Source organism: Benincasa hispida, chromosome 4 (genome assembly GCF_027475165.1).
Source record: "Benincasa hispida cultivar pf3 chromosome 4, pf3_genome.v1.1, whole genome shotgun sequence".
Lineage (NCBI taxonomy): Eukaryota > Viridiplantae > Streptophyta > Magnoliopsida > Cucurbitales > Cucurbitaceae > Benincasa > Benincasa hispida.
The window spans coordinates 48,367,943-48,394,485 of record NC_143481.1 but is presented as its reverse complement, the minus strand read 5'-3'; the positions used below and the strand labels follow the sequence as shown (position 1 = coordinate 48,394,485).

The 26,543-nt window shown below is 33.8% G+C and overlaps 1 protein-coding gene across 2 annotated transcripts; it reads right to left on the bottom strand.

The window, feature by feature from the left end:
• Nucleotides 1-331: 331 nt before the first annotated feature.
• On the bottom strand, nucleotides 332-6,160 carry TAPX (thylakoidal ascorbate peroxidase). 2 transcript variants are annotated; one of them, XM_039030592.2, is made up of 12 exons: nucleotides 5,593-6,160; nucleotides 5,333-5,476; nucleotides 4,872-4,992; nucleotides 4,705-4,805; nucleotides 4,521-4,608; nucleotides 3,649-3,716; nucleotides 3,482-3,568; nucleotides 2,131-2,205; nucleotides 1,965-2,042; nucleotides 1,709-1,813; nucleotides 820-894; nucleotides 332-531 (listed from the first exon to the last, which is right to left on the bottom strand). In XM_039030592.2, the coding sequence occupies exons 1-12, from the start codon at nucleotides 5,878-5,880 to the stop codon at nucleotides 379-381; spliced, it is 1,383 nt and encodes a 460-aa protein (XP_038886520.1). In that variant the 5' UTR covers nucleotides 5,881-6,160; the 3' UTR covers nucleotides 332-378. The 2 variants fall into 2 exon arrangements, with proteins under 2 accessions (XP_038886520.1, XP_038886521.1); XM_039030593.2 differs by having other exon boundaries at nucleotides 332-704; nucleotides 5,593-6,114.
• Between the last annotated feature and the right edge of the window lie 20,383 nt (nucleotides 6,161-26,543).

The window sequence follows — 26,543 nt, the reverse complement described above, 5'->3', positions numbered from 1 at the left end:
GTGGCAGAGACACGGGAAGAACCACATTTAATTATTTCTAGTGGGTGACACAAAGGTTAAGTATTGCTTAAACATATTCAAATTTATAATTATATCTTCAATGATGACTTGTCTTAGATATTTTACCCATCCACGGACTATTATAGTCGTTAGTTGTCTAAAATTCTAGTTAATTTTCTATACGAGAAGATAACCACTAGAGTCAATATAAGCATAGCTCAACTGACAGTATGTATCTTCGATCAAGAAGTCAAAGGCTCGAACTTCCCACCCGGCATATTATTGAACTGAAAAAGTAATTACTAGAAACAAATTGTGAAATTATAAGGCATTTTGTTGAGAAACAAACCATTTCAGAAATAGATTAAAAAACTCAAATTAGTTTCCAAGCAAGGATGTCAAAATTGCCAAAACAGCAATCACAACAATGATATTAAGGAAGTAGTTTGTTGGTAAAGGCTTATCTGGACTTCCACCAAAAGCTTCATATTCTTCCCGAATCTTCTGCTTCATTGAGTCTGATAGCTCTCTCTGCAATTCAAATAGGCAATACTATTGAATTTTATTCCATTTCTCCTTCATTTTAAGACTTCCAAGTTTTTTTTTAGACGTGACATCACAGATGTCAAGGACTTGAACAAAGCTTCAACTTGTATTATTAAAAAGACACGTGGCACAACAAAACATGATACTTGTTTTTAATCCTGCAGTAGACAGCCAAAAGTAGAGAAGATAAACATTTTACGAAGACGAGAGATTTTCTGAAGACTTCAATTATGCAAAAAAATGAAAATATTGAAAGTTTGTAATATATACAACCTTTCCATATGAGTATTTGGCGGCCTCAAACTTCTCTCCTGCAGGTTTCGAAGATGCATCATCAAGCACAATACCCTGTCATCAACAAAATGCAGTTTTCAACCAGGCTTAAGCATATATATTTTTGGGGAAAATACCTTTTCAGTCCCTAGGTTTCGGGTTTAGTTTCCATTTGATTCTTACGTTTCAAATTTACACATTTAGTCCTTAAGTTTTGATTTTGATTTCAATTTAATCCCTAAGTTTCAAAATGTTACAATTCTACCCTTGAGGTTTAAGTTTTGTTTCAATTTGGTCTCTAAGTTTCAAGATATACACTTTTAATCTCAATTTTACACTAAATACTTATTTTCAGTCTCTAGTGTTAATTTAGAATTAAGAGAATTATAATCAATTAACTTTCACTATTTTTTCAAAACTACTAAAAATAATTTAAAAATTTTATTTCATAATTATTTTTAATTAATAAATAGATACTAATACAAAAGACTGAAAGTGAATATTTAATACAAAATCAAGGTGAAAAGAGTAAATCTTGAAATCTATGGACCAAAGTGAAACAAAACTCAATCTCAAGGGTAAAATCGTAACATTTTAAAATCTAGGGACTAAATTAAATAATCAAACTCAAAACTTAACGACTAAATATGTAACATTTGAAACCTAGCGACCAGATGGAAACTAGACCCAAAACCTAGTGACCAAAGAGATACTTTTCCCTATATATTTTTTTCCTATGGATAATCAGTGTCCGTGTCCATAAAATATTGCAATATACTTAGTTGGATGACATCAAAATGTATTCGATAAAAGGAAGTTTAGTAATTCGTAAACGCCCGCCATTCAAAACAAGAGTGAAAAAAATAATATATTATGCAGAGCGACAGACCTCTGGAGGGTCAAATTTAGCACCAAGGTTGCTGAGTTTGGCATGGGCTTCAGCATAGTCTTTGAAGAATGCTTCTTGATCTTCAACATATTTTTCAGCATAAACCTGCAACACAATATAAGTAAATGAAAACCAAACTGAGCCTTTCGATTGCCTTATGAAAGACCAACTCCATTGAAGATGTTTCTTGGTCCCCAAAATAATGTCTCCTGCAGGGAGCAACGATGGGGTGGGGGAATGTGTAGCTCTGTTTTACCTTGAATGCTGGATCTTCAAAGAGAACAGCATCAGTTGGCAACACCAGTAATTCTTCATCTGTCCTTTCCTTGATATCCTACATATAATATGGAGCAAACATAGTAAGCAAAAACTAGTTCACCATCTTCTCAGAACATATAAAATGAAGCCAATATGGTATAAACCTTAAAATATGAGTTGTCAAACTTCAACCATTGTGCGGTCCAGGATTGTCCACCAGGTGCACCGGGTCCATCTTTCTGTCAGTAAGGAAAAATTAAAACAAAAGGAATCTCCAGAGAATAGCAGCTAAAATGCGGTTACAAATTTAAAGCCGTGATGATGATTCAAAATAAGATATGGTTGGAAAGACAAAGTATATTGAAGTATAAAAAACATCCAAACAGAGCTAAAGAAGATCAGGTTCAACTTATCAACTAATAATCCATCTATATTTCATCGAATGGAAACTAGTATAGAAGGAATATCAAATCTAGTTCGTCATTTCCACTTATTGTGACACTAACCCATTTCAAGAAGGTCCAAAAGCAAATACAGCATAGCATGTCTCAATTCTAAAAATTCAAGATGAATTTATAAGCTATTACAAGTTGTAAATTAATGAAAACTGGGTATTCAAATTGTTTGGTTGAATAATAAATAAAGCTTGGCCAGGATACACTTTAAGATTAATCAAGGCTAATTCCAAAGTCAAGACAATGTATGCCATAGAGGGAAATTGTTTTGTCTATCCTATACCAGTTGATACAAAGACTTGGGATTCTTAGAATGTGCCCTCAAGCATGGTGTGCAATAGAGGGGGAATTTCTCCAAGGAGAGGACAATGATGTTGGCTATCAAATTGAACATGGAAAAGAGGGGAATAATAGGACTATTTTCATTCACTCGCTGGGTCGATCAATTAAGTTTCGTAAGAAATGGCCCAATCTTGTTCCTGGTTGGTGCGTATGAATAAATAGCTCTCTCCCGTTAGGTAAGCCTTTTGAGAGAATTGCTAATAGATACAAAATAGAATCTATTGGATGGGCTAGTGGCCTCGATGGTTATAGTAGCTCCTAAGATCCTGTGGGTGAAGATCCAAGAATGTCTGAGATAGCAAGATCAAAGGCAGCTTAATCGATATTAGAATAAATTTAAATAAAAGATAAACTAAATAATTTGTCACTTTGTCACACCAATCAGGTCCAACTAAGTCATAATAGTCTGGACTAGTCGATGGAAGTTGGTTGAGTTTGGTTTCGCTAACTGAAGTTGTTTAATAATATGACCTCACTGCCACGAATATTGTAATCCCATTGAGAGTCTTAATATCTTACCTATTTTTTTGTATTTTCTTCCACAATAAATGTATGGTTTCACGTTAAAAGAAAAAGTATGTTTCTTAACAATATAAATGTACACACACAATAAGCAGAATGTTCATTCCACAGTATAACCAGTCGGAAGGACAAATAACTAGTTGAGACACATAAATGATCTTTTTAACCCATTCACAACAAAACAATGGTAATATACCGTATATTTGGTCTCTGGCTTTCCCCAACCACTGCGTTCTGGCCTAGCTCTCCCTAACGTGTGTGCCCCAGATAATGCAACTATTTCCTAAAGATCCAGAAACCTTGAATCAAACAAAGCAAGCATGCAAAAATTATTTAGTCAAATGGCAGACTGATTCACGATACCTTGTCATTCAACCCCATTCTGTAGAAAACATCTCGTAGATGTGCAGCAGGTGATGGAGGACCAGCATCTGAATAAAGACTAGTTCTTAAAAATATGTGGAAAAGAGTGAGGCAAGAGTGCATCGATAGACAAGCATCTCGAAATATCAAAAACTTTCCAAAAGACTAATATAAAGAAACAAGAAAATTCTCTTTTGTAATTATCCTAAAATGACAAATTACATCTTCAGCAGCACAAGGAAATACACCAGCACTTTTTTCAAACTCTTAAGCGTTAGAAGAAAATTGCTAGAAGGCAAGAGACATGCCTTACGCTTCCTCTTTCTTTCACTTGTATCACACTTAAGCATCTCATCCTTTTAATTATGTAAGTGGACTCACTTCCTATGCTGAAGTCCAGACAACCATCCTCCAAATCAATTTAGTCTAATTCATGATTTACCAGGAAGAGGAAAAAAAAAAAAAAAAAAAAAAAAAAAAAAAAAAAAAACCAAGAAATAAGGTAAACAAAAAGGGAACAACATGACAATGCAGGTAAATCAACATAAGCAACTCTAGATTTGACATATTCATTAACATGATGACATGATAATTCACACCACAATATTTCAATGATTCCGCATACGACATTATAAAATAGCTCTTCCGATTTTGATTTTGTTGCCACAGGATGAAATAATAGAGATTCAGAAGGTAATTTTCAATGAAATCTACAATAGAATTTGAGCATCAGATTAACTCCTCCATCTGTAAATTCAAATACTAGGACTCCCATATGGAAGCCAATTACTAAACACTAATTTGCAAATAATTTAATTCATATTTAATAGAAATCAGGGTGACCCTTGTAGGCCAGCCCTTAGTCTACTAACCAGGAAGCCTCCCCTCTTCAGGGCATTGCTCCGGCCCTACAACATCCATCCTTCCATACTTCATGGGGATTTTGGGTCCTCCAGCCTCCTGTATAGAAGTTGAATCAAATCATTAGAACATTAAATCCTTATATAATTTCAGTTAAGGGTTCATGTTAGTTCAAGAGATGGATAATACTATGACCTCGATAGCTGTAGCACTGGCCAGCTGAAATAGGTCTGCATATGTCACGTTAGAATACTTCTTTTTGATAGGCTCAATGAGTTTCAAGGCATTAACAAGACCTGCGAAACAATCAGTCAATTAGAATGAACAAACCCTGTAATGCACGGTTATTGTTGAAGAATTACCAGCATTAGCACCATGGCCCAGCTCAACATCAAATCTTAAACTTCCATTAGCTCCACCTCTCTGCGGCCATTCCTCAATATCTTTATTGTAAGTTCCAGCATCGTGCCAACCTAGCCGGACCTAGAGGGAGGGAAGAAACGTCAGAATACATGTCGGTAGAAAAGAGTTCCACCAAACAAATTGATGAAACAATTCTTTAGAGGACATGACCCTAAATTCTTCAATACTTTAAACTCCACCACGAACATTACTAATTATTTCCAATTACAACTTAAGCACGATAGCCAATACAAATATAAACAGGCAATTATTACAAGTAAGACACTCAGTCGCTATCAAGTGAAAATAGGACCAAATATACGACAAAATAGTAAACAAATAATTCCACACGATTCAAGTTGAACTGAGAAAACAATAGATAATAGATAATAGCACTTCATATCATGAACCACAGAAATACCAAAATAGGATGACAGAATGTGGTTTTCAGTAGCTGCTTGATGTCTTCTCTAGCACTCTTCAACTGCTCAGGGTCCGATGCCAGGCATTTCGGATTAGACGCCGCACTGAATCCTCTATTTGATACACAAGAACTCGGCCCTCCCTGAAGCAGTGAAAACCAGAACAAGAAACCGAATATAAACATCGTTAATCTAAACACAGACACACACAAGAACAGAGAGAGAGAGAGAGAGAGAGAGAGAGAGAGAGAGAGAGAACCTGGTTGAGAAATAGGTGAGAAATGAGAGGAGACGATCGGAGGAAGTTGAAAGAGGAGGACGACGAAGAGCGAGAGAGGAGGGATGGTGAACGTGAAGAGAAAGATAGTGTAGCTCTGGTGGCTGAGGAGAGGAGACGAGTGGTTGATGAGGCGGAGGAAGCGGCGGCGGCGGCGGTTCCAAAAACAGTAGCAGCCATGGATTTGGGTGAAATTGAGTTTTTCGAAGCAGAAGCCACAGGGGATGAATGCGATGGAAGTGTCAGTTGTAGGGACAAACGCTCGGCCATTTGGGGCTTTCCTTTTTTGCGGCCTCTCTCCTTTTGCTGAGGATCAACCTGGCCTACGCAAAAACCTTGTTTGGCAACACGGTTCTGCAAATCCAACCCTGTTCTTGGATGTAATCCCAATTAATGGTAAATTAGAGGAGTATTTAATATTACATTTAAAAACCAAAAAAAAAACAAAACAAATTAGGTAAAAGTATTTTTTTTAAAAAAAAAACTATAAAGAGAAAACAAGTTGGTTTTTTCCGTTTATGAAATTGTTGAAAGAAATAATTTTCTCGATAACTAAGGTATGTTTGGTGTAAAACAGTTAAGTTATACAATTATTAGGTTTACTCAAAGATAATTGAGTGACATTTAGCAATATTATTCTCCTAAAGTTGAATAAATAGAATATTACCTTTGTTGTATTAAAAAAATGACAAAATATATTTTTGATTTCTGAGATTTAAGCTTGATTTTAGAATAAACACTTTAGTCCCACAAATTTTAAAAATAACTCTAAATAATCATTCAATGATTAGTAGGTGACTAATGGAAAAATAATATTGAGGTGGTAATTTTTTACTTTTCTTTTTAAAAATTAATTTGAACTTAGTGGCTTTATTTTATATTTTCTTTCCACCTCAATCTTTTTGCTTTTCTTTTTTAAATTAATAGTGGCTTTATTTTGTAAACTCTTTTACATCCCTTCCCCTTCCCCCTCCCCTCACACGATGTTGCTAAGTCATCGGCTTGATGATTCTGTGTGTGACTATTCTTGTCCTCAATATCCCTCCTAAAACAAGAGGGTAGTGGAACTAGTCCAAGTTTGTCTCTTAAATAAAAAAATTGGTGAAAACTAAGAGATAAGAAATTAAGAGGTCGTTTGGTTGGAAGATTTTCTGTATGAAAATTGACATAGATATCCAATTCTCATGTTTGTTTAACAATTTTTAATTCTTTGCTTGGAATAAGCTATTCTCAGAAATCTTCATTTCTCATAGATAAGGATTTTCTATTCTCTTCCAAAATTGTGGGTTTTCTCTTTTCTTCTCTCTATTTGTTTTTCACTTTACATATAATTTCACTTTGAATATAGTTAATTAATTAAATAATATTAATTTAAGAGAAATAATATAAATATTATTTTAATAAATCAATAATGTTCTATTAAAATATTTACATAACTTATTTTTATAATAAAAATTTATTAAATGAATGGAATTGGTTTTCTACATAAACTATTAATTTATTATCCAACACTATCTTAAATGTATTTAATTAGTAATCTAGGATCAGTTAAATTTAGTTAGTATTAAACTTCATTTTTTAATAATAATAATTTATTACTTTATTATTTTTTTTAATATCAAGTAATTATTAATTGAGATTAATTTTAATTTAATCATTCATTATGAGCATATAATCATCACTATTTATTTATAAGAAATTAATTATTTATTCGGATTAATTTTGTTACTCCATTCATTATTAACATATCATATTTACAAAATACTTTTTAGTATTTTTTTTATTAATATATCATATTTTTATCCCATTTTCTTCTCTTTTTATATAATATATTATCCATTAAAATATATTTATATTATTTAATTAAAATTAAAATTGCTAATATTGAACTTAATTAATAATAAAAATGATTAAGTATTAGATTATAATTAGAATGACGTTCATTAAATGCATTAATTGATTAATTTTAATTATAAATTACTCAATCTTAAAATATTTATAATTAAAATTATTATTGATTCGTAATTAACTTTTTATTGATATATTAAATATTGTTTATTTTTTAAATTATTATTCTATTATAATTATAATAAGATTTTCATGTTTAATTGCATCATTAAACGCAAACACAATTTTTGTTCATTAAATTCTGATAACATTCTCATACACAACCAAACACATTCATCTTTTAATTCTCAGAGATCCTATTCTCAAACATCTTATTCATAGGCATCCTTTATTCCTTTATTCCAGACATTTATAAAACCTTAAACCAAACGACTCTAAAAGAATACAATTTTTTTTTATTGATTTCCCATAAAGACAACAATGGTATTAATAACCCACTGGCACAATAAACTAACGCCACACAACTGACCCCACACAGCTAACTCAACAAACTAACCTTGAACCTCTTCTCGGTAAATAACATGTTTTACAACAGAATGGAAAAACCAAAAGATATTATAGTAAATTACAAAATAATCGAGTAATTTTAGCATAAATGAAACCCGTCCTCAAGTTGAAGCATTCAAGAAGCTAAAGTGAAAGTATGGGTGTTCATGGATTGAGTTGAGTTGGGTTGAAAGAATTTTTAGACCCAACCCAATTGCTCGAGTTGTAAATTTTTTCAACCCAAATAGCCCTTATTAAAAAATGAACCCAACCCAACCATGAAATATTAGGGTTAGATTGATTCGGGTTAATCAGATCATTTATTTAAAATTTTGTTCTAAAAAGAAGCAAAACGTAAATATGTAAAAATATAATTTAATTATTTTCATATATTGAATTAAGATTAACTACTCAACTTCAATTTATATAGTAGAAATTTTCTTTCTAAAGTACAAAGAAACTACTTTTAAGAGTTGTTGAAGAATAAATTATTAAAAAAATATTGAAATTAAATAAAATTAAAATCAATATATGTATAAATAATTGTGTTATAAGTAACAAAAAATATATTTTAAAATTAATAATAAATATGGGTTGGTTCGGATTGGTTTGAGTTATATTAGGTAAACCCATGAACCAACCCAACCCATAAAATTTCCATTTATTTGAACTCAACCCAACCCAAACCGTATGAATTGGGTTGGGTTGGATTGATTGATTTTTTCAGGTCATCGAATTTTTTGAACCTCCCTAAGTGAAAGTGTAAGGGGCATCAAAAGGATGAATATTTGCCACGTTAAAGATATGACTATTATAAGTATCATCTCCATAGTGCTTGAGGATTTTAAAAGAACCAATCTTCCATGGCTTCAGTTCGTTATAAAAGGCCATGAGAAAACGAGATTTTCTTACATGTATCATAACAAGTTCGCCTTCCTTAAATTTTTGAGCTCGCTTATGGATATATGGAACAATCTTATGTGTTGCATTTGAAGCATGTAAGTGATCAATTACCTCCTTATGTAACTCTACCACATGTTCGGCTGTGTATTCAGCTTCTTAGGAAAATCAATAGCATAAAGTACATTAGCTAAGTCCATTGTTAACGTAAGAAGCTTAGTGTACATTATCTCAAAGGGAAACTTCCGTATAGACCTATTGGTCATATAATTGAATCGGCGTGTGTAAAAATTAAATCCCATTGCTTCGGTCAAGAACCACTTAGGCATCAAATGAGATTGCCCCTATAGACCTACAAGGAATAAATGAACCACTTAATCAAATCCCCTTTGTGTGTGTGGTGTCACGAACTTTTGAGTATGACATGGGCGATTGTGCATACTTGCTCTAACATGGCGAGCAAGTCAGCCATGTAAAAATCGAAAGTCATGGACAATGTTGGTGTATGATGTAGTATTCACTCATTTTGAGAGAAAATGGTTTTATAAAACGTGAGAGAAAAAGCATTGAAAATATCAATAACGAATGCTTTGAAGATTGACAATTGCAAGAAAACTTTGATTACAAAGAGTACATCGATACATTTAGTCGAGGATATGACATTGGGTTTCTCCTAAAGTACAATATAAGTTATTTCTACTATTCCTAGCTTGCATATCAAAAGTAGAGAGCGGTCACTAGAATGAAAAACAACATGAAATAAAAAATAACTTGCTAAACTAATTACAAGACTAAAATATATGATGGTTGAGGATGGTTTGGAAATGTGGCCATGGGCGAACAAACCCTGGACGAGCATGCCCAAGACATTCTCCCCCACTTAAACAGTTAATGTTCCTATCGATTGGCGTAGCTTGAACTCGTCAATCTTCTACTTCCAAGCTTCAAAATCTTCGACACATTCCCAACTTATTTCTTCCACGGGGAGGTTCTTCTACTTAACCAGATATTCATGGACATTGAGTGGGTCTTCTTGCCTTTCTGACTCTGTCGGCAAGGATCTTTTCTACATCTTTGTCTTCCTTCTACTTTAGGTTAATGCTCAATTGAACAATCACATTGTGATGATCATCATTAGGATCAGGACGATAGGGCTTTAAATTACTTACATGAATTACTGGGTGAATTTTCATCCATGCAGGCAATGCCACCCTATGTGAAGTATTTCCAATCTTCTTAAGGACTTCCACGGGTCCCTCGAACTTTCTGACGAGACGTTGGTCTTTGCAACTTAGGAATCAGATCTACTTTGGCCTCAATTTTATGAGGACTGAAGGGATCGAATCTCGCAGCGGAAGCGTTTTGTTAAAAGGCCTTGCATCCCACAAATTGATTTTATATTAAATAAAATCATTATACAAAGCAGAATATATAAACATGAAAATTAACATGCATTAGGGAAAAGATTAGAATGATTCTTACCTTTGTAGATTCCCAAGTGCCACGAACAATCCTCTCCTAGTTCCAACGAACGAATCTTCAACGATCTTGATCACGAACAATTTCTTGAACAATTTCGAACACTACCACAAGAGTAACCTCATTATTCTCTGGGATTCCAATAGAGTGATAGGTGGTATCCAACTATTGGGAGAGGGATAGGAGAAAAGGGTTCTAGAGAGTAGAACGAATTCTGTTAGAGAAAATTCTACACAATAATACTAGAGTGTTGTGTATTGTCAGTCTTTCTCTTTGGTGAGAATGTGTGTTCAAGGGCCACATGGAGGTCTTTATATAAAGAAGGGTCAAGCCATTTATTTATTTAATTAGTCACTTTAATTAAATAAAACTTATTTAATTAATTAGTCAAATTAAATAATACTTATTTAATTTTAATTTGCACAATAATCAAATAACTATTTATACATTAAGCCCAATTTAATGTATATATTTAATTATCATAAACATCCCATGTATATATACAAAACCTCTTTATTAATTAACTCTTTGTGAATCTAATTCACTTGAATTAATTAATTTGAATCTTATTCAAATATCACTTTCCAATTTAATTATAGATCATATCCATAATTATATATTAATCACATTAATATATAGTTTCCTCAAATTAATTTCAACAATTCAAATTATCCCTCATAAGTATCCTCTAGTGAGCTAATAAGGGATTTGGTGGACCTGTAAATTAGAAGCACCAATGATATGAGATTAATCGACAAAACTCATTAACCAGATTAATCAATATTCGTTAACTATGGGTACACTTCACTAAAAACCCACAATTGCACTCCATGAATATAGACCAATACTAGTAAGTTAGTCTTTCACGAGTGTTCGTAACTCCAATTGGATCAAATACCATTTTACCCTTGGGTTGCCTCTGACTTCTTAAGTACCAATGCTCCTCTAATGAATAACCTATTTATGGTTCAACCAATAAACAAAAATCTCTCTCAGGCCAATGAGGGGTAGGGCCCTTTGTTCAAGTCTCAGAGACACCACTTAAGAGAACACTCATCTACTTACCCTTAAGGCGGGAAAGAGTGAATTCCATCTTGTATTATTATGTTCCCAACTCCCCACTCGGTCTTGTCCCCAAAATGGTAGACATACTGGGCCAGCGATCTCGCCACCCTCACCCATACAAATTAAAGGATAGTCCCTCGTGAACAGGAGTTCATAATATACTCAGGATTAAGACTAAGTCGCCTAGGTTATCCTAATGAAATAGGAATGTAATTAGTCAACGGTGTTACATCTAGTGGTTGCTATTTCGTGGTCCAATCTTATGCAAACTCCTTGCATAGAACACCCTGCTCGCGTGTCATCTAACGAACACATTGGATCATTGTGTTTGTATCAAATATAAAGTGAGTCGTATCCATAGTGTTATCAGGATAAAGTACCCAGCCTTATCCCTATACTATAGACCCTTTATGTTGTATCTTGAACATTGATTCCTGTATGTCTCCACATATAATTCAAGATTCATAAGATGCTTTGGATGTTAGTTTATTGGATTTAGGGTTATTAAGAGAAAATATACAACAATACAAATAATAACATTTATTGATTTAACATACATAACTTTTTATTGATGACGGTCAATTTATAACATTTACTATTTACGAGTTTTAGGGCATAAAACCCAACAAGGACCTAGTCTCCCACTTGGAATGAGAGGGTGACGCTTCTTGTTTGCCCACTTTTTTATATGCTTGGAAGCTTTCTCTAAGTATGCTTGAGCGATGTCGATGGTTTGCTTCCACTCTTTAGTAAAGTTGTGGGCTTAAGGAATCTTTCTTGGATAAGGATGATCAATAATATAAGGCGGCAAGGGTTGTCTCCCACCTATAACTTCAAAGCTGTAATGAGCTCGTTTGATAGTTGAAACAAAACTAGGATATATATAATATCAGGACCCAATTCTTCTGGTAGCATCGACAAAGTGGTGCGAATATTCCTCCAACAGGCAATTGAATCTCACTGTCTAGCCATTAGTCTACGGATGGTAACTTGATGATATGTTTAGTCTCATCCCCAAGAAATCATACATTTCGATCCAAAACGTGCCAATGAATATGTCATCCCTGTCACTAGCAATACTTGTTGGAACTCCCCACAACTTCACTGTATACTTGAAGAATAGTTAGGTTGTCAACTCAGCGGAACATTGCTTCAAAGTGAGCATGAAAGTGGCATATTTTGAGAAACGATCAATGATAACCAAGATGGCCTCATGATCGCTCACCTTCAAGAGGTGAGTAATGAAATCCATGGATACATTTTTCCATAGTCTGGCTAGTACAGGCAGAGGTTCGAGGAGTCCACAAACTTTCATTTTCTTGACCTTGTCTTGCTGGAAGATAAGATAAGTCTTGGTGTATTGCATGACGTCCTCTCTCATGTTGGGCTAGAAATAGCCCTTCTTCAACAATGCATAAGTTCTCTGCCAACCCGGATGATCGGCCCACAGGGTATCATGGCTAGAGATGTCCATGGGGTGAGGTAGGGACGGGGAAGGCTTCCCCGTCTCCATCCCCGTCTCCCTATTTCAATCTTTGTCCCCCTATTTCAATCTCCGTCCCCACAAAATTTCTCGCGGGGATCGAGGCAGGGATTTCTCGTGAGGAATTTGTGGGGATTGAGTTCCTCGCGCGAAAAGAATTTCTCATTTGTATTTTTTTTAATCTATTCATTTTGTAAAATTTTGGTCACAACCTTATAAAATTATATATATTAAATGATCCATTTTAAATATTATAAATCTAAACTTTCCACCTAAATATTACAACATTTAGGTCTTAAAAATAATAAAGTTTTAAATATTAAAAAATATATTTTTTGAAGTATATAAACAAAACATTAAGATGAACATGAGAAATATGATTTTTAAGCATTTAAATAATTAATTAAAACTATTTTAAAATAATAATAATAATAAATTCACTATAATAAACTCACCATGAGTTACTCACAGAATGTGAATGTAAGTTTGTTTATATTTATATAAAAAATGCATATATAATAAAATAATATATATATGTATATATACTATATAAGAAAAAATATTTTTTTCCCATCGGGTTGGGGATGGGGAATGTATTCCCTGTCCTCGTCCCCGTTTAGTCAACAGGAGAAATTTATCCCCGCTCCATTCCCCATTCCCTGTTTAATCGGGGATTCCCCACCATTTTCGTGGCGGGTTCCCATGAGACCCCAGTCCCGTGGGGAAATGGACATCTCTAATCATGCACTCATGTAGCAATTTCTTTCTCAAGTCTCTCACCCTAGGAACATACAATCGATTTCGTTTTGTCAGTAACAAATCTCCTTCAACTCAGATTTGTCTAGTCTTGCCAGCTTTAGCTAAAGTAATGATAACTTGGGTGGAGGAGTCTTTCTGTAAGAACTCTTTGATGATGTCGTTCATCGATCCATCAACCTTGCTTGCGTGAATGTGGTCTAACATGCACAGGGTCGCATGCTCGCCCTTCCGACTCAGAGCGTCAGTTGCTTGATTACTTATCCCTTTATTGTGTTCAAACTTGAAATCAAATTTAGCTAAGAATTCTTGCCATTGTGCCTGTTTAGAAGTCAACTTGAGCCGATTGAAGAAGTAACAGATGGCATTATTATCGATCTTCACTACAAAGAAAGACTTTAGTAAATATATCTCCAGACCCTCATACAATGGACCACGATAAGCATTTCCTTCTCAGAGATGTATACCTCCTTTCAGTGCTATTGAGTTTCCAACTTTCATAGGCCACATAATGGCCTTCCTGCATGAGGATGCCCCCGAAGGCTGACGCATTCGTCTCTTCAAATGGCTCTGACACGTCAACCAGACCAAGGATAGGACTCTTTGTCATGGTTGCCCTTAACTCTTCAAAGGCGCTATGGCATTCTAGCAACCACTGCCAAACCATGCCTTTCTTCAGTAGCTCAATCAATGGAATGACTCTTCTTGAAAATCCTTTAATGAATCAGCGATAATAATTAGCCAAACGTAAGAAAGAATGCAACTTAGCCACAAAGGTGAGGGTTTGCCACTCCTGGATAGCTTGTAACTTATCGTCATCCATTCCAATCCTTCCTTCATATTCAATTACGTGTCCCAAGAAGTTTATTCGCGTTTGCACAAAAACACATTTCTATATTTTGACATACAACTGATTTTGCCATAACCAATCAAAGACTAATCAGAGATGAACCTGGTTTCTTCTAGAGTAGGACTGTAAACGACTATGTCATCAAGATAAACCACCACAAATTGGTCAAGGTACTTGTGGAATACTCGGTTTATCATGGTATAGAATGTTGTAGGGGCATTTGTCAGACCGAAGGGCATCATAGAAAATTAAAAGGCCCTGTATCTTGTCATGCAAGTAGTCTTCAGTTCGTCACCTTGTGCTTGCGAACTTGATAATGGCTAGATCAGAGATCAAGCTTCGCAAAGTATCGAGCTCCATTCAACTGATCGAATAAATCCTTTATGATGGGTACTTGTTACGACCCGTGATTTTGTTCAAAGCCCTATAGTCGATACACAAATCTAGTGTCCCATATTTCTTCTTCTGAAATAGGATAGGGGCCCCATAGGGCGCTTTTGATGGGCGGATGATGCCAGCGTTCAATAACTCATCTAGTTGTTTCCTAAGTTCAACATGTTCAAGAGGAGCCATTCGACAAGCATTTTTCACTTGTGGTTTGGCTCTCGGTACAGTTTGATTTCATGATCGATCCCAGTCAAAGTGATAATGTCTTTGGCAAGCTTTACGACACGACATTGGCATATTCATCTAAGACTTCTTGGATTCCAACGAGAACAGGCTTTGTCCTCGTAGGATCATCAACAATCTAGATAGCCATAAAGGTGGGTTCTTTTCTCCTAAATCCCTTCTTCAGTAGTAGGGCAAAAATCATCCTCATCCCACCAGGCTATTTAATGTTAGCTTGAACCACTTTGTGGTTGTTGTTTGTAATGATTAGACACTTGGAAAATGGCATGAGGATGACTTTATGTTCTAAGAGGAATTCCATACCGAACACAAGGTCAAATTCATCCATGCGCACCACATCTAAATCGGCGTTTCTAGACCATTCATCCAATTTAAGAGATACACTTCTTGATATCCCCACAATTGGTAGGGATGTTGAGTTTTATGCCGTAAAAGTTGTAGATAGTAAATGTTATTAATTGACCGTCGTCAATAAAGAGTTATAGATGTTAATTCATTAACTATTATTGTGTTGTCTTCTATTTTGTCTTAATAACCCTAAATCCAACAAACTAACATCCAAGGTTGTCTTATAAGTCTTGAACTGTATGTGGAGACATACAGAGATCAATGTTCAAGATACAATCTAAAGGGTATATAGTATAGGGATAAGGTTGGGTACCTTATCCTAGCGACACTATGGATACGACCCGTTTTGTATTTGATACAAACATAATGATCTAACGCGTTCATGTAAATGACACGTGAGTGGATGTATCCTATACAATGAGTTTGCATAAGACCAGATTGCAAAATAGTAACCACTAGATGTAACACCGTTAACTAGTTAGGTTCCTATTGCAATAGGATGACCTAAGCAACTTAGTCTTAATCTTGAGTATATTATGAACTTCTGTTCACGAGGAATTGTCCTTTGATTTGTATGGGTAAGGATGGCCAATTCGCTGACTCAATATGCCTATCATTTTGGGCACAAGATCGAGTAGTGAGCTGGGAACATGATAATACAAGATGGAATTCACTTCTTCCCATCTTCAGGGTAAGTAGATGAGTGTTCCCTTAAGTGGTGTTTTCGGGACTTGAACAAAGAACCCTACCCTCTCATTGGCACAAGAGGGGTTTCTGTTTATTGGTTGGACCATAAACAGGTTGTTCATTAGAGAATCACTGGTACTTAAGGAGGTAACCCAAGGGTAAAACAATAATTTAACACAGTTGGAGTTATGATCACTCATGAAGGACTAACTTGCTGTTATTGGTCTATATCCATAGACACAAAAATATATCTGTAGTTAGAAGAGTGTAGCGGTGGGTCTCTAGTAGAGTGCTCATAGTTAACAAATATTAATTAACTTGGTTAAAAAGTTGAGTTAATTAATCTCATATCATTGGAGCTTCTGATTTACAGGTGTCCAGATCACCTTATTAGCTCACTAAAGGATATTAAAGAGTGATGATTTAAATTGTTCAAATCAATGTGAGAAAATTGTATATTAATATGATTAATATGTAATTGATTATGGATGTGATCTATAATTAAGTTGGAAAGGAACATATGAATGAATTTCAAATCATTAATTCAAGTGAATTAGAATCACAAAGAATTAATTAGTTAATAGAGAGGTATTGCACATATACGTATGATGTTTATGATAATTAAATATATAGAAACGTTAAATTAGATTTAATGTCTAAATATTTATTTAATTAATATGTTAATTATCTAAATAAGTGTTATTTAATTAATTGTGCTCATTAATTGAATAAATATTATTTAATTAATTATGCTAATTAATTAAATAAATATTATTTAATTAACTGTGCACAAGGAAAAATTGGAAAAGGACTGGGAAAAAGGGTAGGCCCTTCTTTATTTAAAGTCTTGCTTATGACCCTTTTGGTAATATACAGAACACACAATAGAATTGCAAGCATTCGTTATGTAATTTTTCCCTAATCAAGAAATCCTCTTTACTCTCCCAAAAAGTTTTCTTCCTCACCCTCTTCCAATAGTTGGATACCACCTATCCTTATATTAGATTCCTTGAGAATAAAAAAGTTACTCTAGTGGTCGTGTTCGAATTTTTTTAAGAAATGTTTGTGTTCAAGATCATTGGATGATCCATTCTTTGGAACATCAAGAGGATCGTTCTTGGAGCTTAGGAACCTACAAAGGTGAGAATGGTTCTAACCTTTCCCTATAACATTCTATTTACATGTTTGTTCTATGTTTATTCTGTTTTAGTTTACTGTTTTGTTTAGGTAAAAATCGATTTACAGGATGCAAGGCATTCACAACACTTCTACTGCGGGATTCTATCCCAAACAGTTAGTATCAGAGTCAGTTTCTTGCATCTTCGTTCTGCATATTTTTCGAAACAAAATCAATTTAGAGGTGAGCTATTAAATCTGTTATTTGATTAAAGGTTTACAAGATTGGATGTTTTCAATTTTGGCACTTACATTATTTTTAATATGATTAAATTGTAAGGGCTTATTTTATTTTTAGGAAATTTAATTCTTGCTTCGAGTCTGTAAGTCCGTGACGATCAAAAGAGCAAGGGTTGTTGAAGAGATCAGAAGAAATGAAGGTGTTCGAAGATGAAAAGGAGCAGAACAGAAGCATACTACGATTGAGTGTCACGGTGCTGATATCAAAGCGTTGCAATTCTGAAAGGCGAGGTGCAACGCATCGGATTCGTAGCGTTCCAACACTGCTCCTCAGCGTTGCAACGCTCCGAACTTTGACGGAGTCATGGCAACATGTGCGAGGAATATGCAGCGTTGGAGTTTTTTTAACCTAATTTTTTTGTAATATTTAATTAATATTAATAATTAAATTAATATAATAATTATATTGATTTAATCAATTAATTTTACATCAGGGTGCCAAAAATCGGTTCAATTTTTTTATGTTTAAATTAATTTAGTTATGCATTGAATGTATGTTTAGATTAATATTTGAATTCATATTACATATTGTATGTCATATAGATTCAAAAATACCTACCTTAGGATAAACATGTATATGCAACATAATTAAATATAAAGATTATATTTTATAGATGCATTTAAATGAATATGCTCACATGGCATAATATAAGTGTTATGTCATAATGATGTATGATTATATTAAGCATCTCCATGCATCATGCTATATATTAAAATTATTATAATAAATAGTAGAATGATGTATGTGAATGCTTGTTTTTCATGTATGATTTATATAAGTGTTATATTTATCAAATGAAAATAGAATTTACATTAAGCATAACATTACTTAGATAAATATAATTGTTGTATTTAATCGATGTCATTAAATGCAAATTTTATAGGTTTTAATAAAGTCTTAAAATATAAGTGTTATACTTTAATGAGAGAGATTAAAATCTATAATCAAGAGTTGCATGCAAACGTAAGTCCAAATTAATTTTAAATAGTTTAAAATTGATCAACCTAAACTTATGTTATTTCCAATGGGATTAGGAATAGATTAATCTTTTTAATTTGTTTTAATAGGATTAAAATAAATTTAATCAAAAGATTAAATTATAAAATAATTACCTATAAGAGACCTTTGTCTAAGGATTTTTTTGTCTAAGAGAGGGTATTTAAGCTGACGGAAATGAAACATCTCCACCTGGGAACCTGAAGAAATTTTTTGAAAAAGATCCTTTGAGCGGAAACAAAGATCGACCAAAATTCCATTTTTCATTGAATATACGTTTTACAGTAAATAAGAACAAGATATGCATTTTCTTAAATTATAGCATACTTTAAATAAAACCCTTAGAGTTTCAGAAACCCTTAGCTTTGAAGAACCCTTTCTTCAAGAATTCCCTCGTACAAGCCACGAACGGATCACCTTCTCCATGTGAATCTCCTTCTTCAAAAGGACACTACCACTTGAGAACCCTCTGTATTCTCTTGGGATAAAGGATTCAAGCAAGAGTTGTAGGCTTTGCTTGAATCCTTGGAAGAGGGAACGAGATGGAGAGGAGGAAAGAAAAGAGAAGAACTTTTCTTCTCTTTTTCTTGTTTTTCCAGAGAGAACTTTTCTTAGAGAAAAAAAAAATTAAGGAAGAAGATGAAAATCTCCAACCACTTGAATATTTCACAACCCACATAAAAATAATTGAGAGAATGCGAGGAGGCCGTTGTAACTCCTTCCCTTTAATTAATTTCCATTAAATTAATAATAATAATAATAATAAATACTTTATTATATATATACACTGTATGTTATATCAAATATAACATATAATCTATAGTTTTATATTGCATCAAATACAACATAACCTATAGATTTTATTTTCTCTCAACCATACATGGCATTTAATATAAATCACATTTATATTAAATTCTCTTATATGAATCTCATCCATGTAATTGATATTTAGATCATATCCAAATATTTAATTCCTCTCAATATAAATCATATTTATATTTAATTACATGAATCTCATTCATATAATTAGTATTTGAATCATATTCAAATTCCTCTCATATTACCTTAAATTATAATGTATCAAATACATTATATTAATTATATCACATATATAATCAATTTAATTAATTTTATCATATATAATTAATTCCTTCAATTAATTTAAACACTTCAAATTAATCCAAAAATAATTCTCAACATGTTGAGCTACAGAGGGGATCTTATGGACCTGTTGATTGAAACTCCAACGGTACTTAAATAACTAATTAAACTCTTTAATTAAATTACCCAACATTTGTTAACTGTTGATCACTCTACTAAAGACCGACAACTGCACTCTTCGCACTATAGATAAATTTATATGTCTATTGGATATAACCAATCAACAATGTTGATGGCCCTTCATAAATTGCTCATAAGTATAGCTCGTCAAAATACCGTTTTTCCCCTGTAGTTACTTCTAACTCCTTAAGTACCACTGATCCCTTTAATGAACAATAAGTGATGGTCCAACTATGACGAAGTCTCTCTCGGGCCAAGAGAAAGTGTGACCACTATGTTCAAGCCCCAGAATCAGCCCTTAAGGGAGCAATTTATCTACTTGCCCCTACATCAGGGAAGAAGTGAATTCCGTCTTGTGTAGTAGTGTTCCCAGCTTCCCAGTCAAACGAATCCCCAAAATGGTAGGCTTATTGAGTTGAAAATCTAGCCACTCTCACCCATACAAATCAAATGACCGCCTTCATGAGCAGGAGTTCGCAACTCACCCAGGATTTAGATCATGTCACCTATGGTCATCTTAGTGAAATGTAAGTTTATATTATTAACGGCGTTATATAAAGAGACTAATCATTTTGTGGTCCGGTCTTATACAAACTCTTTGTATAGGATACCCCTGCTCACATGTCTCTACATGAATGATTAGGATCAGATCATTTATAGCACTTTACAACACTTGTAACACCTATAAAGAAGACAATATCCGTAGTGTCACCAGGATAAGGTACCCAGTCCTATCCATCTATTACAGACTGTTTAGGTTATTATTTAAACAAGATCCACTTGTATGTCTCTAGATACTTTTTTAAATTACATGAAATAACCTTGGATCTTAGTTTATTGGATTGAGTATATGCTTATAAAATAACACTTATTTTATTAATAACAATATATTTATACAAAGTTTACAAACTACGAGATTATAAAGAGATTTAGGACACCAACTCAACAGATCCGACTTGGAAGGTGAATTGGACAATTATTTTATAAGCATGCAATAAATTATTGATTTTATTAAAGAGTTTAATAAATGAAATCAAGTATTGTTAAATTATTCAATATAAATGTTATATTGAGCAAATTAAAATGACTCAGATAAATTCATTAGCGGGGTTTTAACTAAGTATAATATAATCCTAAAAATATTAGCATACTTTAGTGGGAGGAACTTGGTATATGTGATATATCAAATTTAAGCTCTTACGTCCTTAAGAGTTCACACTGTGAGATCCATGCTCAACTTCGTGTCACCCTGGGCACGGTCTCCCTTCAAAAAGTGTTTGCATGGATCAATAGCAAGGTGAATAGGGAAAGTGTTCATAGTAAGTGGGAGAGGACGTGTATCAACTTTAGATTTCACCGTGAGATTCCCATGGTCCGTGTATATGTCGTCTTAGAGTGATCATCCCTTCGGAGGGCCTAATCATAGGAGTCAGAACAAAGCAAACTCCAGCAATGGATAGGGTTTCTTAGGTTAATCGTCAACAGTTGTCTTTCCTTTTGGTAGTCTGTTGAATCATACCTTTGGGATCCGAAAATGGGAGGGTCACACTTACAGGAAGAATTAAGCTAGTTAATAAATCCTCTGAATGAACTCTTTGAGGAGAGAACCTTGAGCGGAAGCAAGATCGTCCCAAATCAATTTTTCATTGAATGTAAGTTTTACAGTAAATCAAGAACAAGGTATGCATTTATATAAATTATAGCATGCATTAATAAAGGAAAACTTAGGGTTTCAGAAACCCTTACTTTTGAAGACTATTCTTCAAGAATCCCTCGAGCAAGTCACGAATGGATCTCCTTCTCCAAAAGAGACAACACCAAACGGAGCCTCATGTATTCTCCTTAGGGATTGAGAATGGCAGGAGGTGTGAGCTCTGCCTTAGGGTTTTGAAAAAGGGAAGGAAATGGAAAGGAGAAGAGAGAGGAAAATAACTTTTCTTCTCTTTTCATTTTTCCAGAGAGAACTATTCTCTCAGTGTTTCATGGGGAAGATGAATTAGCACCATCCCTATCTCTAACCCTTCTTATCATGTATTTGGCTGAGAGAAGTTAGGAGGAAAGAGTTGTAACTCCCTCCCTTTAATTAACTAATATTAATTAAATATAATTAAATTAATAATAATTGTACATATAATTATTATATGTATATAAACTATATGTTATATCCCATATAACACATAATCTATAGTTAGTTACATATTGTATCAAATACAATATAACCTATAGATGTATTTTCTCTCAACCATACATGGCATTTAATATAAATCACATTTATTGTAAGCTCACTTATATAAATCTCATTCATATAATTGATATTTGGATTATATTCAAATATTTAATTCCTTTCAACTTATTTATGGTATTTAATATAAATCGTATTTATATTAAATTTAATTACATGAATCTCATTCACATAATTAGTATTTGAATCATTATCAAATTCCTCTCATATTACCTTATATTATAATATATCAAATACATTATATTAATTATATCACATATATAATTAATTCTCTCAATTAATTTGATCACTTCAAATTAATCCAAAAATAATCCTTAATAAAATCCCTGTTGAGCTACAGAGGGGACCTTATAGACCTGTATATTGAAGCTCTAACAGTACTTGGATAATTAATTTTAATTAAACTACTCAACGTCCGTTAACTGTTAGTCATTCCACTAAAGATCAACAGCTGCACTCTTCGCATTACAGATAAATTTCTGTGTTCATTGGATATAATCAATCAATAGTGTGATGACCCTTCACAAATTGCTCGTAAGTACAGTTGGGCCAAAATTACCGTTTTGCACCTGTAGTTACTTCTAACTTCTTAAGTACCACTGATCCCTCTAATGAACAATAAGTGATAGTCCAACTATGACGAAGTCTCTCTTGGGCCAAGAGAGAGTGTGGCCACTATGTTCAAGCCCCAGAATCAGCCCTTAAGGGAGCAATTTATCTACTTGCCCCTGCATCAGAAAAGGAGTGAATTTCGTCTTGTGTAGTAGTGTTTTTAGCTCCCCAGTCAAACAAATCCCTAAAATGGTAGGCTTATTGAGTTGGCAATCTAGCCACTCTCACCCATACAAATCAAATGACCGCCTTCATGAGCAGGAGTTCGCAACTCACCCAGGATTTAGATCATGTCACCTATGGTCATCTTAGTGAAATGTAAGTCTTTATTATTAACGGCGTTATATAAAGAGACTAATCATTTCGTGGTCCGGTCTTATACAAACTCTTTGTATAGGATACACCTGTTCACATGTCTCTACATGAATGATTAGGATCAGATCATTTGTAGCACTTTACAACACTTGTAACACCTATAAAACAGGCAATATCCGTAGTGTCACCAGGATAAGGTACCCAGTCTTATCCATCTACTACAGACCGTTTAGGTTATTATTTAAACAAGATCCACTTGTATGTAGACATACTTGTTTAAATTACATAAAATAACCTAGGATCTTAGTTTATTGGTTTGAGTATACGCTTATAAAATAACACTTATTTTATTAACAACAATATGTTTATACAAAGTTTATAAACTACGAGATTACAAGGAAATTTAGGACACCAATCCCAACATTTTCAATCGAAACAATGGTTGCTTAAAACTATAGGAATAATAGTTATTCTGGTATTAGTGATTGACTGAGATTGTCTCAATTCAGGGGAGAAGTAGCTGATCACCCTTCGGTGGTTGTTGTTGCTTTAAACCTCTGAAGTATTGTTGCAAAAACTAAAATCAATAGTTTGATTAGGGTTCTATGATTACATGTTTTTTTTTTTTTTTGCTAAATTGATTGGGTAATTATGTAATGCCTTAAGAAAAATATAACTAATATGGCAAATTTATTGTTATTTGTTTCAGCATGTCTTCCACAGTCATATCCTTGCTTAAAAATGAAAAATTAATCGGTAAAATCTATGCTACGTGAAATTCTATCCTGAATACGATTCTGGTTATTGATGATCTTGGGTTCGTCTTGACGGGGAAATGTCCTCCAGTCCCCACTCGAAATGAATCCCAAATGTGAAGGATGCTTATGACTATTGAACGAAAGACAATGACAAGGCCTGAGTCTATATCTTGGCAAGTCTGTCTGACGTTCTTACCAAGAAGCATGAGGCCATGATGTCTACACGTCATATCATAGAGTCCCTCCAGGAGATGTTTGGACAACCGTCCATTCAGATCCAACATGAGGCCCTCAAGTACATTTACAATGTGCGCATGAAGAAAAGCCAATCATTGAGAGAACATGTTCTTGACTTGATGGTCCATTTCAATGTCGCCGAAATGAACGGTGCAGTCATTGACGAGCAGAGTTAGGTGTCCTTTATTTTAGAATCTCTTCCAAAGAGTTTTCTTCAATTTTGTAGCAATGCAGTTATAAACAAAATATAGTACACTTTGACTACCCTTCTTAATAAATTATAGACTTTTCAGTCCCTTATGAAAGGTAAGAGACCAATAAAAGGAGAGGCAAATGTTGTCCATCCCAAAAAGTTCCATAAGGGTTCATCCTCAGGAATTAAGTCTGTTCCTTCATCCTTTAGTTCTAAGAAAATCCAGAAAAATAAATGAGGGAAGGGGAAGGCTCCCACTGCTGGGAAGGGCAAGGGCAAGGGCAAGGGCAAGGATAAGGCTGACAAGGGTAAATGGTTCCATTGTAATGTTGATGGCCACTGAAAACATAATTGCCTCAAGTACCTTCCTGAGAAGAAGAAAGAGAAGAAAGGTCAATATGATTTACTAGTTCTGGAAACTTGTTTAGTGGAAAATGACCATGATGCCTGGATACTTGAATCAGGAGCCACTAATCACGTTTGTTCTTCCTTACAGGGAATTAGTTCCTTCCAGCAGCTCAAAGAGGGTAAAGTGATGCTCAAGATTGGAATGGAAGACGCCATTTTAGCTTGTGCAGTGGGAGCTGCTAAGTTATTTTTTGAAGTAGATTTTTGTTTTTAGAAAACTTATATATATTGAACAATGTTCACATCTTGAACAATCGTGAATGACACATTTTTCTGAACTGATTTTGTTTTATAGCTCATTGGACAAAATTAGAATGATTAACTTGTCGTTATTGGTCTATATTCGTGGACACAAAAATATATTTGTAGTGAGAATAATGCAGTTGTGGATCTTTAGTGGAGTATGCCCACAATTAACGAATATTAATTAACTTTGTTAATGAGTATAGCTAATTAATCTCATATCGTTGGAGCTCTTCTAATCTACATGTCTACCATGTCCCCTTATTAGCTCACTATAGGATATTAAAGAATGATGATTTAAATTGTTCAAATCAATTTAAGAAAAGTTTATATTAATATGATTAATATGTAATTGATTATGGATGTGATCTATAATTAAGTTGGAAAGAAACATTTGAATGAAATTCAAATAGTTAATTCAAGTGAATTCAATTCACAAAAGATTAATTAATTAATAAAGAGGTATTGCATATATACATATGATGTTTATGATAATTATATATATATATATACACGTTAAATTGGATTTAATGTATAAATAATTATTTAATTAATGTGTTAATTAATTAAATAAGTGTTAATTAATTAAATAATATTATTCAATTAATTGTGCACAAGGAAAAATTGGAAAAGGACTAGGAGAAAGGGTTGGCCCTTCTCTACATAAAGTTTTCCTTATGGACCTTTTGGTAATAAACAGAACACACAATAGAATTGTAAGCATTTATTGTACAATTTTTCTCTAAGCAAGAAATCCGCTCTACTCTCCCAAAAAGTTTTCTTCCTCACCCTCTTCCATGAAGGAAATCAAGCATGAGGATTTCCATGAGCAATGGAATGATCGTTCCAAATTCCATTCAAAATTGAACATACATAATTATAGTCAAGAAATGGAAACTTACAGGTCATGCACAATACGAAATTATAGCACACTTTCAGAAGAGATCAAGGGATAACAAATACATACCTTTGAAGACTCATTGTTCAAACTCCCTCGATCACGAATGCTCGTTCAGTCTCCAAGACAGCAACATACGAACGCTCGAACACTACAACTGCAACACAACACGATCAATAGCAACCACCACACGAACAGTGCGAACACAGAACGAACGACCTCCAAAACCTCGAACTCAGTCGAGTTGAGTGAGGACACCACCGCAATGGTTACCTTGGTATTCTCGGTGTGAGAATCTAGAAGTGTGGGCTATGTATGGATTTTGTTAGAGGAAAAGACCAGATGAATAACAATCAGGTAGACGATTGAGCAAGTGGGAGATGAGAAGTGTCTATCATATAGACGAATGCTCAATCGTGTATAAGAAGGCAACCTATTGTATAGAAAATGCCCTGTGATTGTTTAGCTACGTCCAGCTGAGTGAACTATCGTATAGTGTCACTCCACGATTGTTTAGTCTCTCTTTCAGCTATTGTTTGTGGAAAGCAATTCACTTGACAACAATCCATGAGTTCTTTTCGAATTGAGTAACTCTCCTAAATTTAGGAAATTTTTTTTTCCTTTTATCTCACTGTTACCATAAAACCACCAATAACCTCCCACTCAATTGGTTATTAGAGAAAAAGAGATAATTATCCAATAATTAATATTATTATAAATATTTATGATAACCAACTTACC